Source organism: Gadus macrocephalus, chromosome 4, assembly GCF_031168955.1.
Source record: "Gadus macrocephalus chromosome 4, ASM3116895v1".
Classification (NCBI taxonomy): domain Eukaryota; kingdom Metazoa; phylum Chordata; class Actinopteri; order Gadiformes; family Gadidae; genus Gadus; species Gadus macrocephalus.
Genome location: NC_082385.1, coordinates 11125970 through 11140421, shown reverse-complemented (window position 1 = coordinate 11140421; position 14452 = coordinate 11125970). Strand labels below are relative to the sequence as shown.

The 14452-nt window shown below is 40.0% G+C and overlaps 2 protein-coding genes across 2 annotated transcripts in view; both read right to left on the bottom strand.

The window, feature by feature from the left end:
• Nucleotides 1–12794, bottom strand: part of LOC132455074 (myosin heavy chain, fast skeletal muscle-like) — a 33031-nt gene extending 20237 nt beyond the window's left edge. Inside the window, exons 1-2 of the mRNA XM_060048782.1 lie at nt 12711–12794; nt 11762–11800 (exon numbers count right to left, since the gene is read on the bottom strand). The gene's annotated coding sequence lies outside the window, so the exon portion shown is untranslated. The remainder of the gene's footprint in view (nt 1–11761; nt 11801–12710) is intronic.
• LOC132455070 (myosin heavy chain, fast skeletal muscle-like) lies at nt 1149–12799 on the bottom strand. Its single transcript, XM_060048779.1, has 41 exons — nt 12711–12799; nt 11762–11800; nt 11457–11675; nt 11216–11359; nt 10969–11125; nt 10849–10876; nt 10593–10704; nt 10050–10142; nt 9904–9967; nt 9688–9786; nt 9446–9549; nt 9047–9185; nt 8806–8924; nt 8570–8719; nt 8309–8479; nt 7916–8216; nt 7702–7772; nt 7482–7569; nt 7259–7376; nt 7016–7139; nt 6787–6923; nt 6442–6697; nt 6107–6349; nt 5846–6022; nt 5606–5751; nt 5426–5516; nt 4948–5337; nt 4721–4847; nt 4428–4546; nt 4120–4316; nt 3851–4034; nt 3586–3751; nt 3360–3484; nt 2958–3266; nt 2665–2868; nt 2437–2562; nt 2188–2358; nt 2002–2106; nt 1810–1905; nt 1594–1725; nt 1149–1268 (listed from the first exon to the last, which is right to left on the bottom strand). Exons 3-41 carry the CDS (start codon nt 11661–11663, stop codon nt 1248–1250), a joined length of 5811 nt encoding a protein of 1936 aa, XP_059904762.1. The 5' UTR covers nt 11664–11675; nt 11762–11800; nt 12711–12799; the 3' UTR covers nt 1149–1247.
• Between the last annotated feature and the right edge of the window lie 1653 nt (nt 12800–14452).

Genomic DNA, 14452 nt, shown 5'->3' with positions numbered 1-14452 from the left:
GTGCATAGGAAGCCAGTGTTTGAATTTAAGTATAAGGGTTATGTGATCAGCCTTCTTTTTCTATGTTATCGCATCATATTTTTTGGTAATGGCTTGTAAAATGTTTACAAGCCAACTTCAAATCAGTAGAAAGTAATTCAGAGGGTATGGGTGAGACTGGCCAAATCTTGGGTTGACATGCGTCCAGCGTCAAGGCCCATTGGGAACCAAATTGAATTGAATTTATTATTTAAAATTTGATACATTTTCTAAATTTCTTAAACATTTTGGATGCTGTGAACATGGACTAGAGGGGCAGTCTGACTCCCTCACATGGTCGTTCTTTATCACCGTCTCCCCCTGCCAATTCACTTAGTAAGGTATAATGTACAGCGAGCCGGTCATTATCATTTAATAAACCCTGGCAGGGTGAAGCACTATCCCAACGTGAAGCGGAGGGGTATTGAAACATTCTGAAGAGTGATTCACTGAATCACTCATTGTTTATAGGAGAACATTTAAGAAAAGACAACATTTGGAGGACAATTGGTGCTGTAATTGGAGCTTTAGGCTAGTTTGATTGGAAGATTGCCAATGAAAACCATGGCCTGTTAAATGGCATGCACTATATGTAGAATATACTTTTGATTGTTCACAACATTGAAAAACACTACTACGTTCATTCCTTATTCATCATGAACACCATTAGTAAATGATTTCTATCCCTTAGTTAACTTTTATTTATTAATATTACTTAATGATGAGTGATTGTAACATAATAAGGCAGATCTTTAATGGATACAGGACTTGTTGTTCTCAGGTTGAAGGTTCACCAGCCCATTCAGTTTCAGAAATTGTTTTTTGATTGTTTGTTCCCCAGTATCAATTGTTATCTCATCTCTTAAATGTACACTAAACCTTCTGCAAGGCACAACATTGAATCATTAAAAAACAAATTAATGTACATATAATAATTCAGCGTTCATTTTCTGTTATAATATATTTCCCAGTACCCATTCCAGAGTTGTGCTTACTTTTACAATTCTGTATTCATCAGTGTCATTACTATCGACTATCAGATTCAAATTCAAAAGTTGGCAAAATGGTGATGAATGGCCCATTGTTACTCAAAATACTGAAGTAATTTGTCAAACTACCAACGAGAAAAATGATGCTTTGTAATATTTTATTGCAGCTCATTATTTACTATAAACAAGAAATCATGTTTTATGACATGCCTTTCTAATTGTACAATGACGCATTACATCTTATTCAGCTGCCTCCTTTCCCTGTGGAAGAGAAAAAAATAAAATAATTAAACCAACCAACATTTTTGTTTGCATTACATTTCTTTCTCAGTCAATGGGCATATGGTATGTTCGGGATGCATCGTATACCCAGATTTCATGCGTCATTTAACCGAGGCACTCCCCTTTTGGTCGTAATATCTCGGATTCTGAGTCAAACGAGTTCAGTGAGGTTAATCGTACGACTCGACAAACAAAGATGGCTGCGCTGTAAGTGCTACAAGCCAAGAATATGCATCACAATAGCAACTTTTGGGGTTGGTGTACGATGCATCGTGAACCCACCATTATGCAGTGATGAACTTACCTTGCCACCATCACGGCTCTTGGACCTCAGCTTGTTGACTTGAGTCTCAGCGATGTCAGCACGTTCCTCAGCCTCCTCCAGCTCATGTTGAACCTTCCTGCACTTGGACAGGTAAGAGTTGGCCTGCTCCTCCTGTAGGAAGATTCATATTTTGTTTAAATAAGAAGTACCAAAATTGATGCAAAAACTCGATTTTGTGACATCGTTTCTACTTACCGCTTCCTCAGCCTGCCTCTTGTAAGCCTTCACCTTCAACTGCAGCTTATCAACAAGATCCTGGAGTCTGGCACCATTTTTCTTATCTTCTTCAGTCTAAAGTAATGCAAATGGTTATGCCCCAGACCCTTGACTGTAATCTTTTCTGATATACATTGATTTAAATATTTTTTTCAATATAAGCTGCCATACCTGGTAGGTGAGTTCCTTCACCCTCCTCTCATATTTGCGGACACCCTTAACAGCATCAACTCCACGTCTCTGTTCACCCTCAACCTCTGTTTCCAGCTCACGCACCTTAAGAAATCAAATATTTTCATTAAATATACTCTTATTATACTGGAACTGTAAATACATCCATGTTTGCCAGTATCTTACTCTGGACTCCAGTTTCTGGAGCTGCTTCTTGCCCCCCTTCATGGCCAGGTTCTCAGCTTCATCCAAGCGGTGCTGCAGGTCTTTCACTGTGACCTCCAGGTTCTTCTTCATCCTCTCCAGGTGAGAGCTAGTGTCCTGCTCTTTCTTCAGCTCCTCAGCCATCATGGCAGCCTAAAATAAAATATAACATTAATCGAAAGTTCAACCAATGTCCAATTCAATGAATAAAGAAAATAATACAAAACCTACATCAGTGATGGCCTTCTTGGCCTTCTCTTCAGCATTCCTGGATTCCTGGACGGTATCGTCCACCTCGCCCTGGACTTGGACCAGGTCGGTCTCCAGCTTCTTCTTTGTGTTCAGAAGACTTGTATTCTGAAATGAATGTCAGTGTTTATGACACGCATGTAATCTTGCTAATTATTTAAGGGAACTGGGGAGCATTTCTTGGAAGAATATGTTTGTTTGTTTGTTTACCTGAGAGTGCAAAAGTCCAACACGCTCACTGGCATCAATGAGCTCTTGCTCAGCCACTTTGCGGCCTCTCTCTGTCTGTTCCAGAGCTGCCCTCAGCTCCTCAATTTCAGCCACCATGAGACCGTTCCTACGGTCCACCATGGCCGCCTGCTCCTTCAGGTCTTCACCTCCTCTGACAGCATCATCAAGATGCAATTGGGCATCCTAAAATGAAAATGAAAACACCATGGAAGATGTCACAACAGCAAGCAAATGTCCAGATATTATGCCCTGTACAGTAGTTTAGTTCATACCTTCAGTTGTCCTTGAACATTCCTCAGCTGCTTCTGAGCCTCAGCAGCCTGGCGGTTGGCATGGCTCAGCTGGATCTCCATCTCATTCAGATCTCCCTCCATCTTCTTCTTGATTCTCAGGGCATCATTCCTGCTCCTGACCTCAGAGTCGAGCGTGCTCTGCATGGAGTCAGTGATCCTCAGGCTGTTCCTCTTGATCTGCTCCATCTCCTCATCCTTCTCAGCCAGCTTCCTGTCAACCTCACCCTTAATCTGGTTGAGCTCCAGCTGGACACGCAGAATCTTGGACTCTTCATGCTCCAGAGTACCCTAAATTATAAACCAATGTTGGCATATTCGTTACATATTCTATTTCATAATAAATACAATTTCACTAGATTCTTTCTTTTTTTTTGTAGTCACCTCAGCTTCCTCTAGGGCTGTCTGGATCTCACTCTTCTCTGTCTCCACTTGCTTCTTGGATTTCTCCAGCTCATGGATGCTCTTTCCAGTCTCACCAATTTGTTCAGTCAGGTCAGAAATCTCCTCTGTTGAGAGGGTTAAATATTGTTGTTTGCATGAATTCCAATAAAGTTATATATGTAGTAATCTTGGAATCATTGATGCCAAAATGATCAGTTTAACTCACGTTGGAGGTTCTTGTTTTCACGCTTCAGGGTCTCCAGCTGATCCAGGGCTTCTTCATAGGAGTTCTTCATCTTGAAAAGCTCTGTGCTGAGAGAACGAGCCTCTTTCTGAGTTCCTTCAAGCTCTGCCTGGCCCTCCTCATATTTCTGCTTCCAGTCAGCCAAAACCTGCACAATATTGTTAATAAAGCGGTACATGTTAATCACTTGAAGAATAATAAAAGGATAAAACAATTTAAACGGCCAGCTCAATGAATGACAAAACACCTTGTCAAAGTTCCTCTGCTTCTTGTCAAGGTTGGCAGCCAGTCCGTTGGCCCTCTCCACATCAATCATGAGATCCTCCACCTCACCCTGGAGTCTCTGTTTGGTCTTCTCCAGAGAGGCACATTTTGAGTTCACTGCCTCAATCTGTTCCTCAGCCTCCTGAAGGCGCTGGGCAAGCTTTTTCCTGTTAAAGTATCACATGGTTTAATTTGTGGACATTCATCAAATAGAACGTGTACTTTAGATAAGATATTAAGTATTTGACTCACTTGGACTCCTCTAGCTCCTCAGTGCGCTGGATAGCATCAGTTTCATACTTTGTCCTCCACTGAGCCACCTCACCGTTGGCCTTGGACATTCCACGCTGCAGCTCAGCCTTGGCCTCCTGCTCCTCCTCAAACTGCTCCCTCAGAAGGTCACAGTCATGGCGAGCTGATTGCACACCATGAGCAAGAGCATTCTTGGCCTGCAAAAGGTGATTGTCTCAATAAATTCACACATCTAAATATACAGAAATGTAAAATCTGCAATGACATAATGAAATTATACAATTAAATGAATAAAAATGATGGTTTACCTTGACTTCCTCCTCATTGAGCCTCTTCAGCTCCTCAATCTGCTGAGTAAAGGCCTGCTTGCCTCTGGTAAGCTGGGAGACGAGACCCTCTTTCTCCTCGAGCTGACGACCAAACTCACCTAGGTGATGACATAAATTGTTAGCTATAAAATATAGCAATACCACATTTTCCCCCTAAATATATGAATAAGGTTGGGTTGCATTTCTTGGTGGTTAGTGTTAAGGTTATTTATGGTTATCATTAGGGCTATTCTAATATGCAGGTTTTTCTTTAAGTAATTGTGAATACTTACCATTCTCTGTCAACAGCCTTGCTCTCTGAGCACTGATGTCATTTATCTGGCGACTGTTCTCATCACTCTTGGCCTTGATTTCACTCAGCTGGTCCTCCAGGGTACGGCACATCTTCTCCAGATTTCCCTGGTGATACAACGTTTTACTTGTTAGCACAAGTGGTTTCTTATACAGATTATATAGTATTAATTATAATATGGTATATTTAATTTGAAAGATAATTCACCTTGGCCTTTGCAACTGCTTCCATGTTGCTTGAGAGGTCGTCAATCTCCATCTTGTACTCGCTCTTCTCCTTCTCAAGCTTCTGCTTGACACGCTGGAGGTTATCAATCTGCTCTCCCAGCTCTGCTACACTGTCAGCCTGCTTCTTACGCAGAGCAGCAGCAGTGGCTTCATGCTGCAGGGTGGACTCCTCAAGGTCACGACGCAGCTTCTGGAACTCAGCCTCACGCTTCTTGTTCATCTCAATCTGAGCAGAAGTGGCTCCACCAGCCTCCTCAAGCCTCTCACTGATCTCTTCAAGTTCTCTGGAGAGATCAGCTCTCTGCTTCTCAACCTTGGCACGAGCAGCACGCTCAGCCTCAATTTCCTCCTCCAGCTCTTCAATACGGGCCTAATAAGTAAGGAACACATAATACTTTGTAAGAATGTACTAATATTTATGAAACATTCATGTGGGATTGTCATGTATATTGTCTTACCTGAAGCTCCTTGATCTTCTTTTGAAGCTGAGCACCCAGGGACTGCTCATCCTCAATCTTGCTTAGAAGCTGACTGGTCTCAAAGTCTTTCCTGATGATGAAACAATACCACATAACTTATTAACATACTTCTTGTGAATCTTTCTAATCAAAAGCACAATTTTTGTTCAATCACATTACTTTTTGAGTTTCTCATCAGACTGCTGTTTGTCATTTTCCAGATCCATTATTGATTCCTGAGCCAATTTCAGGTCACCCTCAAGCTTTCGCTTGGCTCTCTCAAGGTCCATACGGAGTTTTTTCTCTTGTTCCAGAGAACCTTCAAGCTGCAATTAAAAATTATATTTTATTTGACTGCATTTCAAAAGAATAACCATGTTTTTTCTAATGTCAAAAAGGAGGGTTAGAAAGGAACCTCACATCATCCACTTGCTGTTCAAGCTTGGTCTTGGCCTTGGTCAGAGTGTTCACTTTGTCTTCCTCTGCCTGTAGGTCATCAAGAGTCTGCTGATGTGCCTCTTGGAGGGCTTTCTTCTCCTTTGATAGCTTAGCAACGCTCTCATCCTGAGAGGCCATCTCCTCTGTAAGGTTCTTCACCTAAACAAAACAAAATTATGTGTAATGCGTGGAACATGCTTATTTGTATTTTATTTAATCTCCTTTCAAAGAATCTTTGCAAACCTTGTTCTCAGTGGCATGTTTCTCCTTCTCCACTTTGGCCAAGGTAAGCTCCAGGTCATCAATGTCCTTCTTGAGCTCAGAGCATTCATCCTCCAGTTTCCTCTTCTTGGCAGTCAACTCAGCATTCATTTCCTCTTCATCCTCTAGTCTCTCGGTTGTCTCCTTGAGTTTAGCCTCCAGCTGGATCTTACTCTTGATGAGTCCCTCACACCTCTCTTCAGCATCATTCAGATTATCTCCTTCCTGTTTAAAATGTGTCATCATATCAGTCATATCAAATATCACATGTATCTCATTGTGTGTACATGTTGAGACGGATAAACATTTTTACTTACAGAGGCCACTTGCAGCGCAAGATCATTCTTCTCCTGCAGTAGAGAAACCATCTTTTCCTCAAGTTCCTTCTTCTTGGCCAGCGCAGTGGCCAGGTCTGTCTTCATCTTCTCATAGTTCTCCTTCATTGCAGAGAGCTCCTTCTCCGTTTCAGCACTCTTCAGAAGAGGCTTGATCTTGTAGTACACCTTCATCCATGGCCAGGTTTTGACATTCATGAATGAGCGGATGTTGTACTGAATAGTGTAAACAGCTTCCCTGTGGCGAAAAGGCAGTCCATTTTAATGCAACATTTTTGATTTGACAAAATAGCAAAACTTCTTATGTATCAATCTTTTGAAACATACCTTGTAGCTGTCATTTTCACATACTCCTTCCTCATGAGGTAACCCCGAGAGAGAGCCTGAATCATTCCGACCAAAGATGCCAGCTTCTCATCTCGCATCTCCTCAAGAGTACCCAGAAGACCAGCTTTGAAGAACACCTTAATGTAAGAAAGACATCTTGTCAGAGACTATCTTTCAGTATCAGGGAAGTATCCGGTAAATATTTAATTTTTGACAACAATAAACAGACCTTGGTGTGTCCAAATTTGTACTCGTCGTGAGGCACATCAATGGATCCAAGCAGCTTCTCAGAAGCCTTCTTGTTGTCAATGAACTGTCCATCAGGAATGACACTGGCATTCAGTACTTTGTATCTATAGGAGTGAGTATGTTAAGTGTTTAAAATAAAGGTGTATATAAACAAGTTTTAAATATGTAGGCAAAGGAATTGTATTATCGTGACAATAGAATTGTTCTGTCAATTAGGTAATACCTCTGCTTGAAGTCAGCATAGATGATTCTGCTGGGAAAGCCCTTTCTGCAGATTCTGATGCCCTCCAGCACACCGTTACATCTCAGCTGGTGGATAACCAGGTGGTTCTCCATCATTCCTGTGAAGTGTTATAGATTTTTTACTTTTAAAATATGACATTCATTTTGCTATATCCTACTAAAACATCAACCTCGAATGTAGAGATTATTTGAAGAAATATTACCTGGTAGTTTAATTTCATTGGGAATGAGACAACGCACAAAGTGAGGATGGGTGCTCCTCAGGTTGGTCATCAGTTTGCCCAAGTTATCCTAAAGACACATCACAGAATAAAATATGAAATATATACAAATTAACTGATAAAGAACAAATTCAGAGAATACATATGAAATATGGCATCAAATTACATGTATTTCTACATGTAATTGCTTGTTTAACCTTACCCTGAATTGTGATGACACAGTCTGCATGGAGCCACCCTTCTTCTTGCCTCCCTTCTTTGCACCCCCGACCTCTGTTTTAGATTATTGTTAATTAGTAAAAATGTTCCCGTTTTTGTTTATAAAATAGAGGCAATAAATGGCTTCAAAATAAATGGGTATTACAATATAATGGGTCAACAGTTTTTAACTATGATGACATGGTATGAATATGTACCTTCCACTACAGCGGGGTACAGGACAGGCATCAGTTTGTTTGAGGACTTCTGGTACAGTCCAATAACAGAGTCATTCAGGGGATCCTTGTTCTTGTCCAGCCAGCCCGCGACGCTGTAGCCCACGGTACCAGCATAGTGCACCATGGCGAAGTCAGCTTCAGCCTTGCCCTTCCCCGGCTTGGGCTTCTCAAATGCTTTGTTTTTGCCAAGATGCTGTTCATACAGCTTGTTCTTGAAGGAAGTGTCTGAGGCTTTGGGGAACATGCACTCTTCTTCAAGAATGGAGAAGATGCCCATTGGCTATGCAGAAAAACATATTAGGAAACATTACGATAAGATAGTTTTGAATCAGACTTAGAATTGTGAAATTTAGTTATATAAGTCATGTTTACCTTCTCAATAAGCTCAATGCAGGCAGCCAAGTCCATACCGAAGTCAATGAACTCCCAGATAATGCCCTCCTTCTTGTACTCCTCTTGCTCCAGGACGAACATGGTGTGGTTGAAGAACTGTTGCAGTTTCTCATTGGTGAAGTTGATGCACAGCTGCTCCATACTGTTGTACTGATAGAGAACATTAGTTTAGAGAACGTTCATCCACGTAGACACTGCTTTTAGCCAGGGAAATTGTTGTGATAAGAAATTGAATCTTACATCAAAGATCTCAAAACCAGCAATATCCAGCACCCCAATATAGGATGATCTTGATTGCTTGGTGTCCAGCATCTGGTTGATACGGATGACCATCCACAAGAACATCCTCTCATAGATAGACTTGCCCAGGGCACTCACTGAGTTGTATACCTAGAGCGTGGTGGAAGATTAGATATACATACAAATTACAACTATTGCAATTACTTTTTGAAAGGTATTCCTTGGTATTTCCATACCTGAGGTACTGTCTGTCCCTTAGTGACAAACTCATTTCCGACCTTCACTCTGGGGTAGCACAAACCCTTGAGCATGTCAGCAGAGTTGAGACCAAGCAGGTAGGAGATTTTGTCGGCCTCTGCATTTTTCATATGAAAGAAAGAATGATGACAAATTCGTACAGATAGTGAATACATTTAATGACAGCAAACCTGGACTTTGGAAATGTTCAGTGGTTGTTTTAAAACATTTTTAACTCACCCTCAGTGCCGTCAGGCTCAGCCTGCTCCTCACGCTGCTTCTGCTTGAACTTCAAGTTACCGTGGTGAAGCACAGCACCCGTGAACTTGTAGATGGCATTCTTCTCCTCACCATTGAAACCCAAAATATCAATAGCATCCTGTAGGAAAATAAATATATAAATTAAATTCAAAGAGTATTCAAAGAGTCTCTATTAACTCTACCTTGGTTTGTACTGTACAGAGATTTCCTGATTCTGCTGTACGCGGACAGAGCAGAGCGCACTGAGATCGGGCTGAAACCATTCTGAGTAGATTCCGCAGGCTGTAACACTGAGTTAAAGTCCTCATAGTTTTCTGGTCCCGGTTAGTCCTTGCAGATTAAAATACCTACCTAAGGTAGTTGTAAACATTGACTCACATCAGTAGCATCCAGCTCCTCTTTGTCATTAATGCTGGCCACAGTGATATGACCCTGACTGCACATGGGGAAGTCGTAGGGGTTGGTGGTGATGAGGCACATTTCTGCAGAAAATAGAAAATGGTCACTTTAATGATTCTAATTGTTATTTTTCTACTTCAGAATCCTGAATGATAAGTTAAAGGCAACCCTATATAACAATACATCTTACTGCAACATTTATTTCTCACTACTAATCTTACCAATAATCTCAGGTTTGTGGTTGGTCATCATCTGAAAGAAGATGTGATAGCCTCTCTCATCGGGAAGCTGGAATGTCACTCGGGATTTCTCCAGCAGATCTTCATGGTTTTAAAATATTATTATTATGTTTTGATTCACATTAAGAGATCAAAACCCATTATGAGACCCCCAATAATGAGAGTTAATTTGTTGTTATTTGGATACAAGATACTTACACGTCTCAATGTCAGCACTGGCCAGTTTACCAGTTGCACCGAAATGGATTCTGATGAATTTACCCTGTAGAAAAGCCTCATTTCAGTTTTTTTTCAAAGATCAAGTATGTCATTTAATTTGTTTGACATACTAAGTTTGTACTTACGAAACGAGATGAGTTGTCATTTCTCACAGTCTTGGCATTACCGTAGGCCTCCAGCAGGGGATTGGCTGCAATAATCTGGTCCTCCAGTGACCCCTATGATGAAGTTCCAGTATTGATCCTCAGTTCTCAGGTCATCCTACATCCTTTGTGTGTGTCATGTCTGTCATGTTTTTTTTTTAAATGTATATATGTATATATATTAGGGATGGGCGTGAGGAATCGATTACGCTTATTGCGCTTTGCTTTTACCGCCATCTCTTAACTTTTTGAATTCTGGCGTGCCTGCACACGGCACGGCACGCGCCACACAGGAATTTGATACATTTCATTTGCTTTGTGCCCACGGCATGCGTTAATGGCGCCGCACAGAAAATGTATACATTTGCTTCAGAAAACTTTGTGTGTGTTTATGCAAACTCGAGTTTGCCTGTCCACCAACCGAGTTCATTTGTAACGAGCAGTACTCGAGTAATCGATTCCTCACGCCCATCCCTAATATATATATATATATATATATATATTTTTTTTTTTTTTAAAGCATACCTGAATCTTTCCAGGGGCTTGGTCCTTCTTCTTGTCAGAAGCCACTGCGATGGTAGCAAAGTACTGGATGACACGTTTGGTGTTCACAGTCTTTCCAGCACCGGATTCTCCACTGGGTATGAAAATGAGGTAATTTAGAGTTTTTTTCCATTGTCTGATTCTTCATGAAATTTTTGTGAGGTCATATTTTACTTAATGTTGATGATTCAACGTAATGTTGAATCATCCAACTCAACACCATCAGGTTTAAACTTACGTGATCAAGACAGACTGATTCTGCCGATCTGCAAAAAAAAACATTCAAAGTATTACATTTATCCAAAAATGTTGACCATACATCATAACATTTATTTTTGCCCGACTTTCTTGTACATACCAGTGAGCATGTTCTGGATGGCATTGTCAGAGACAGAGAAGATATGGGGTGGTGCCTCCATACGCTTCTTGCCTCTGTAGGCATTGACAACCTCCTGATCGTACACTGGGAGCCACTTGTACGGGTTTACAGTGGCACAGAACAGCCCAGAGTAGGTCTGAAGGAAATTGTTCAGACATGATCATTAATATGATCTGGGATATCATTGGATATTATTTTACTTCATTTAGTTGGTAAAATATCTTACGTAGATCATCCATGCTGCATAACGCTCTTTGAGGTTATACAACACAGAGGCTTCATTGAGATGGGTCATCATGGCCATGTCCTCAATTTTGTCGTACTTGGGAGGGTTCATGGGTGTGACATCATCATCCTTGACTGTTCTCTCCTAAAAAAAAGGCACCCCATCTTTTGTTTCGTTTCATTTTTTACCTTTAAACGTTTCAAACTATTTTCTGCATAGCAATAAATCACAAGCAGCATACCTCTTCCGTAGCCAACACTTTCACTGTGGTTTTGCCAGCCTCCTTCTTAATGATGGTACACTTGACGTACAGCTCCTTAGCATCAGCCACATATGCAGCACTCTTGGCATCAAAGGGCGTGCTCTGGGCCTCAAGCCTCTCCTTTTCTGGCTTACGGAGGTAAATCGCAGCCTTGCCATATATGGCCATCTCCGCGTCCGTACTCATGGTGGCCGCTTACTGTGAAAATAAAATGTTTTGATGTATCTCATATGCTCAAATGGTTTTTATACAGATCGGTATGGCTTTGGTCAAATAACTCTTACCTTGTTCTTCTTACCAATGAGAAATCTTCAAGTGTCAGCCTTTAAATCGAAAGACATGTCATTTGCACAATTTCATATGACAGAGGAAATTTGTAGCATCATCAGAAGGTGCAGTGTATTGTAAATGCTGGTTCGTATTTCTTAAATTACAATCACACTGCATGACATGCATTGGTCATTCAATGCATGTGGTCAATCGGTTTTATTTGTTTAAAGGTCCAGTGTGTAGGATTTAGTGGCAACTCTTCGAACTGAAATGGACTATAACATTCATGAGTATGTTTAAATAACTGTATAATCCCATTGAAATAAGAATAATTTTATCGAAAGCAACCTATAGTCACATGCCGTAGTGCAAGGAAACATTTGCTTGTAGCGCAGACTGCCATGGAGATAAATGATCAATACATAAAACCGATAGCTATAATTATGTGTCTATGAATGCAGTTTACCACTTTGGATCCAATAAGAAAAAAATTAAAAACCTGCTACCTATAACATATCCCACAACATGTACATTGTCCATGGTGACCATGAAAAAAGTTACCCGACTCTGATCGGGTAATCTGATTCGTAGAATGAAAATGTGATCCTGGTGCTCGTACATTTAAAGCCCTTTTCCGGGATAGGAGACGGTATAGTCCCATTCAGCTCAATGATTTGTTATTATTTATTGCTGTGATAAAAGACGTGACGACCAATCACATTCAATATAAAAGGACCTTTACTTGTACGCCATGCCATATAGCTTTACATTTACAGACTAAATAAACAAATACAATTAATGGATCTATCAAACAACCTCATCAATTGAGTTTTTGCTCAATTGGTGATAAGATACTTTTTGCATAATTATAATAATCTCTAAATTACACAAAAATATTGAGTGAATGTCAAACAGAGCATTCAAGTTTTAATGCATGAGAGTTTTATCTACATTCTGACTTACCACTAGCTGTTACTTCCTCAACTGCCCTGAGAGCTGTTCATCCCTCTGGGTCCTCTTATATACTAGCCCGCAGGGTAAGCCAACACTCCATATGGGCATGAGGGGTAAACCCTCTTATAGCTTTGGTTTATATTTCACATGGGGTTTATTACCGACGTACTTACTATTTACATGTGTACATGAGTATGAATTCTAATGCATTGCTTATTCTGTCTTAAATTATAGCACACAGCACAGTTTTATGTGTACAGATTTTTTACCTTTGAGGATAAAGCAAATCCAGAATGTCACTAATAGTTTTCGACAAATTAATATTTAACAATCTTTAATTCACATTACACTTTGAGCTCAAAATGTATGAATAATACAATAATGTAAACAAATGCATATTATTAGAACTTAAGAACTTAAGGCATGCATAATGCTTACTACCAACCAGACTATTTATGAAACACAATATTAACATGGGTGTAGTGCTGCATATATATTTCATTTTCGAATGCTCATCACTTTGTGTTACAGTCTTGTCGATAGACTAGACTGGCAATTAACTAACTGTGGTTATGTTTAGTTATGCAAGTTTCATAAAATTATGAAACTGGTATTTATGTGTAAACCTTAGGAAGTGATTGACCTAGTGGCAGAATGTAAGAAACAAGATTCTGCATGTCATAAAGAGCTTTGTGTGGCTTTTTAACATGGAGTAACTGCTTGTACTTTCCAAACATGTGTTGAAAGGAGGCCCACCACTATCATCAGCCTCCAAAGAAGGCCTGCTTTTCCTGTGGCACTTAAATAGCATTCTCAAATCCCTATGATAGACTCTATACTATTGTGAAAATATGTATGTAGTACAAACAAAAACAAATAAATTAACAATTACCTTTGCACAATGTAAAAAACACCTTTTTAGTTCAATGATAATTTGAAGAAGGCTAGCCCATTCAAAGGTGTCTTTTTTAACAGGAACATCTGTTTCACGTGCCACAGTTAAATACAATGCCAACAGCCATTGTATTTAACTGGGATAATCTGATGTGCATTCTCTTTCTACTAAAGAACTCAAAGCAGACGTAACACACCAGACGAGCCACTGTGCGCTGTGTCGCACCGCGTCAAACGAGTCCGACTCAGACCAAGAGCTGATCCTAAAGAGACTCAATTCCTATTCGTTTTTTAACCAATTATACCGTCTCAGAAATTAAATGGGAAAAAAGGACGTAGCACGGTGGCGCTGGAAGGGGTATGGTGGCACAGTGCAACTTTAGGCTAAATGGTTTGGGGAGAACCCTGATATAAATGTTGCACGGTTGAGCCTAATTGATAGTCAATATATTTCCTTAGTTTCTCCATGTCATAGAAAGCAGAGCGCAACGCCCCTGACATGATAGACAGGCTCAGACAGGGAGAGAGTAGATAACTTTATTAAAACAGACAGTATAAACAATATGAATTATTAAGTGTGAAGTGTAAATTATAAATTGGCTACGTACCATTACTTACACAGTATATTATAGTGTATAAATGCAAATTTAAATATTTACATACATATATATATATATATATATATATATATATATATATATATATATATACTTTGTCCTAAAACTATTTCTGTATTTAGCTGTGGATTAAAATTCATTATTTCAGAATACCTATTTCAGTGTTAGCTGATTGATAATGAAGGCATAATTCTTTTTCATACATTTTGACCTCTGTTTCAGCCAACGACGGTAGTAATG